This window comes from Perna viridis, chromosome 4 (genome assembly GCF_037379345.1).
Source record: "Perna viridis isolate PV_CMFRI_1.1 ecotype Kerala chromosome 4, ASM3737934v1, whole genome shotgun sequence".
NCBI classification, from domain to species: domain Eukaryota; kingdom Metazoa; phylum Mollusca; class Bivalvia; order Mytilida; family Mytilidae; genus Perna; species Perna viridis.
This window is the reverse complement of record NC_142448.1, coordinates 20509431-20513789: the sequence shown is the minus strand read 5'-3', so window position 1 is coordinate 20513789 and position 4359 is coordinate 20509431. Positions and strand designations below refer to the sequence as shown.

The 4359-nt window shown below is 33.1% G+C and overlaps 1 protein-coding gene across 1 annotated transcript; it reads right to left on the bottom strand.

Annotated features, from left to right (window-relative positions):
- Positions 1-1681: 1681 nt before the first annotated feature.
- On the bottom strand, positions 1682-3420 carry LOC148619262 (uncharacterized). Its single transcript, XM_088578951.1, has one exon. It carries the CDS (start codon positions 3185-3187, stop codon positions 2615-2617), a length of 573 nt encoding a protein of 190 aa, XP_088435077.1. The 5' UTR covers positions 3188-3420; the 3' UTR covers positions 1682-2614.
- Positions 3421-4359: the final 939 nt, after the last annotated feature.

Sequence of the window (4359 nt, the reverse complement as noted above, 5' to 3'; positions counted from 1 at the left end):
AGGTGCATTGGAACATAAACAAGCCGACTCTTACTAGTATACTTACAGGGTTAATGACTAATTAGAGGACCATGAAAATTATGCTGGGAAACATTAGTCAAACACACGTAATACATTAAAAATCAATGTATTTTTTTCTTGAAATTCAACAGGAAATATTTGCTTTAGAATTCCTTGACAATATAAATATTAACATAATTTTCTAAACATAACAATTACATCAACGGTGGACTCTACGCAGACAACATTAGATTGTTTTGGCGCTATACGGCTTTCTGTATTTCATTAAAAAATCTTTTACGGGAACGCTCCCATTTTCATGATTTTAGGTTAATTTTTAAAGATTAAATATAGAAAAAGCTTTGACAAATGATTGTGAATCGATTGTCATATGAACTATTGATTAATGTCTTGTTTTCAAGTTCATAAATTTTAAGAAAAGAAATTAATGTGAACTTATTAATAGAACAATTAAAAATATTAAATTTCATTCTATTGGAATGAAAAGACCCATTCTGTAAAATAGTATAATATTAGTAGTCGTTATACTAATACCGACCTAACGTCATCAGCATTTTAGAGTTGTTTTTGACGGTTTTTCACTCACACATTGGTGTTCTTGTTGCAACTGGCGAGCATTTTATTTTCATTTTTGGAGGTTTTCCGCCAAGAAGTGAAATTGTTCTTTCCGCGAGATTGTAAGCATCATAAACCACGGTACATATATATTTTGTAACCCTTACCTATAATCCAATATCAAAGACCATTGTGTGGTCAGGATTAGATCTTTTAAATTGTTAAATAGAGTTTCAAACTCAGTATCGTCAGAATGAGATTAAATCGCTGTGTTTTTTTTTAAATAACTTGCGCTTCCCGTATGTTTTGATGAATTATGAATGCTATGATCCGTTAATCATTCAACTGTACACAAAAAGGATTTTTTACAAGTTTCAATGTCCAGATCAATGATCTGTTACAACACCCAACAGTAATAAAAAAAACATTATGAAAATTTAGCATAAAATACTGACTAAGGTAGATTTATTACTACAGTTATCATTTGGCACTGATTTCAAATACACTGTATATACTGAAGTTTTGAAGCAAATAGATAGTTTCAAGAGGATACCGAGTGTGAAGCTATTTCTATGTCTAGTGCTCACTGATATTTTCCTGTTTTGTTTCTCCTTAGTTTTAGTTTTGACCAGTCTCACACAAAATATTTGCAAAACACGACTTGATGAAATATGTACACAAAACATCAGACTGGTGACAATGACAGTATGGTCGTCAGTAAAGATACAGTTTCTAGAAACTAGCTATTCTTCATATCGTTAAAATCCTATCGAAGTGTTCAAAACATTTATCGGATGAGATGCGAAGGGTTCAATTTGGTTCTGCCATTTCGTGTTCCTGTATACTGATAAATCTTATTTTAATACTATCAGTGTCTGACAAAACGTATGTATTTTTTTGTTGACCGGTGAACTCAACGTTGGTTTTAGTTCCGATTGATTCTGTCAGTCAGTTTGATAACCGGAAGTGTAATACAGGTTTTATAAGTACGTGTAGACTAACGAAGCCCACATCGGTTCTGTCAGTACATGTAGAATGATGAAGCCCATGTGACAGTGCGTGTAGACTTGTGCAGTCAATGATGAAAGTGGTGTTGATTGGAATATTTTATTTATGTCTTATCATGTCATAATCATGTTTGGTTGGTTTAGTAGGTGTTATATTTAGTCGTTGCTGGACATAAACAAGGAGTGTAGTATAAGTCTCTACTTGAATCGACTTTGACAGTTTTGACATTATTTGCTACAGTAGATATTTTGAATTATAAGGATCACATGAACGAATTCTAAATTGGTCATTCGCTAGTAAGAAGCGACAATGTCATGAAATATGAAATACGAAATATAACGAGAATGGATATGGTGAATATGTAAAAAACGACAACAACGCCATCTCCAAAACAAAATTATACACTGATAATGCGAAATAGCTGCCCTATACACCCTAGCAACATAAAAGTAAACTGAAAAATACACACAGAGGTCAGAAATCCATCTTTTAAGCGAAATAGTATCATGTATCAAAAATAAATATTTTAGAAGCTGGGTCTGTTAAGGGATAAAGGTCGTTTACGTAATGTTATAATGAGGTGAATCAGAATAAAAAAAAAACAAAAGAAATACAAAAATAATTGATATGATTTCAATTTTATGTTCACAAGTAAAATAACTGCTTTGATGTCAACATTAAACAAAGGTTGAAAAGTCATGTTTGCTAATTACAATAACGAATCAACAAAAACAGTGTCTCATCATTTTGCATCGATAGTATTTTACAGAACATATTGCGGTGAAACACAAGGTGGTACAGAGCAATGATTGATACCCACCGATGCACGACAAATAAGTTCTTTCCATTATGTCACTGAAGTATCTTTGATGGTTCTGAATCCTCATAACGATCCAAACTGGTGGTCACTTTTGTCAAAAGGTTTCCGACAATTAAAATTTCAATGACCATTATACACACAGCGGGAGCCTTCAAATATATCCATCTCCACGAGCCAGCTGAAGCTAAAATTAAATCTCTTACAAATTTGTCAACTTAATAAATCCTTCAGAGCGCCAATATAACTCTGAGCCATTTGTAGTGTCTCGTATTTGGAAAGTTTTTGATTGTCACTGATTGAAGGAATCACTGAACGCAAATGATCGAAAGCTACATTTAAGCTTTCCATTCGTCGTCTTTCGCGAGCATTCGCCGCAAGACGACGTTTCCGCAACACATCCCTCGTTGGAATGCTATTATTTCTTCTTCGTACAGAATGTTTGTGATGACTTTGATTACTTTTAAAATTGTCTGAACTTAAACAACTTTCATCGAACTGCTTCTCATCAGGCGGGAAAATGAAATGTGTATGTACTGTTGAATTAGCACTAAGCGGTGTTTCGGGAGTTGTTAGCGGTGTCAAATCACTGTCACTTGCTAGATAAGTTGATGGTGAGTTTAAACTGTCTAAATCATCCTCGGTCTCCGTCTTCAGAGATTGTAAACTATCTAAAGACAACATATTTCTTGCATTGAGACTAGCGATGTGTCCACTTTCAGACGATATTGTTGTGGTCATTGAGTTTGCTACGGTACACACGAAAGATTTATAAAACGTATCCATTGTGTAAGTCCTTAGTAATTTTGTAAACAAGGCTCTTGGTTTTTTTTTTTCGACCCAAAATAAAGTAATTCAATATTTAAAAAAATCGTTATACTTGTATTAATTGAAAAAATCCTGAATATTTCACATCCTATCGAGAAAAAAAAACCATAGCGATTGAAAATTTGATTTAATGCCATATGGGATGTGGAGCTATATATGCATCTTACATATCACACCTGACATACCTTTATTTTTACCTGTCCCTGTCATCAGCCAATCAATGAAGAGAAATGAGTAGATATATCTCTATTTTTCACGCTGCGGTGAAATGATGCAGAACAGGTGTAACGAGACACGCCCACCCACACATGAAAAGAGAGTTGACATAAAATGAAAGAAAAAAATAAGCATTGTTTATAACAATTTCTTTTTATTGAATTCATATGAATCATTATTCCCAATTCTATACGTTTCCATTGTAATTGTTTATTTCAATGATAGTCACCGATCTTACTCCGATGACTATCTAATAATTGTTGTTCGAGGTTTCTTGAAAAAAAAAAAGGAACGGACCAAGCGTGCAATAACATCCTTTGTAATAAAAACAAAACTCTTACAGAAATACTTCTATTTCAACATTTTAAGTGACATACAAACAACTCTGAGCGTATAGACATGCAGTTTAAATGGCAGATGCTACTATTGTATTTGATCACATATATCTTGACTTTTTTCTTATATGAGGCAGAAAGTCTGCTAAGTGGGCGAGTGTAAACCTCTTCACTTTACACGCCATTTTTCCTCACACTGCAAACTAAGGCGAGTATGTAAACATCCGCCTCTTCTTGAAAAAATCTTAATAATAAACAAATAAAGGAAGGTCACGTTTTTTAGAAGAAAAACTAATCTCGTTTTCTTAGAAAAAAAAACATATTTAAACAAGGAAATAGAGTACGCACAAGAAATGTGATGGTAAATTAAAAGCGAAAGTAAGTAACAAAAATCTAAATGCATGCTTCTCATTGGCACATAGTCCCACAGGTCTCTATTTTTCTACGCTATATAAATTCATTAGTAAATTATATAGGTTCACATTTGAAATACCGAAAACTGGGCAGTTTAAATGCATTAAAAAGAAATATATACGGGTAAAATGAATGAAAAAAAAACGTTTTGCAGCACGAGCGATT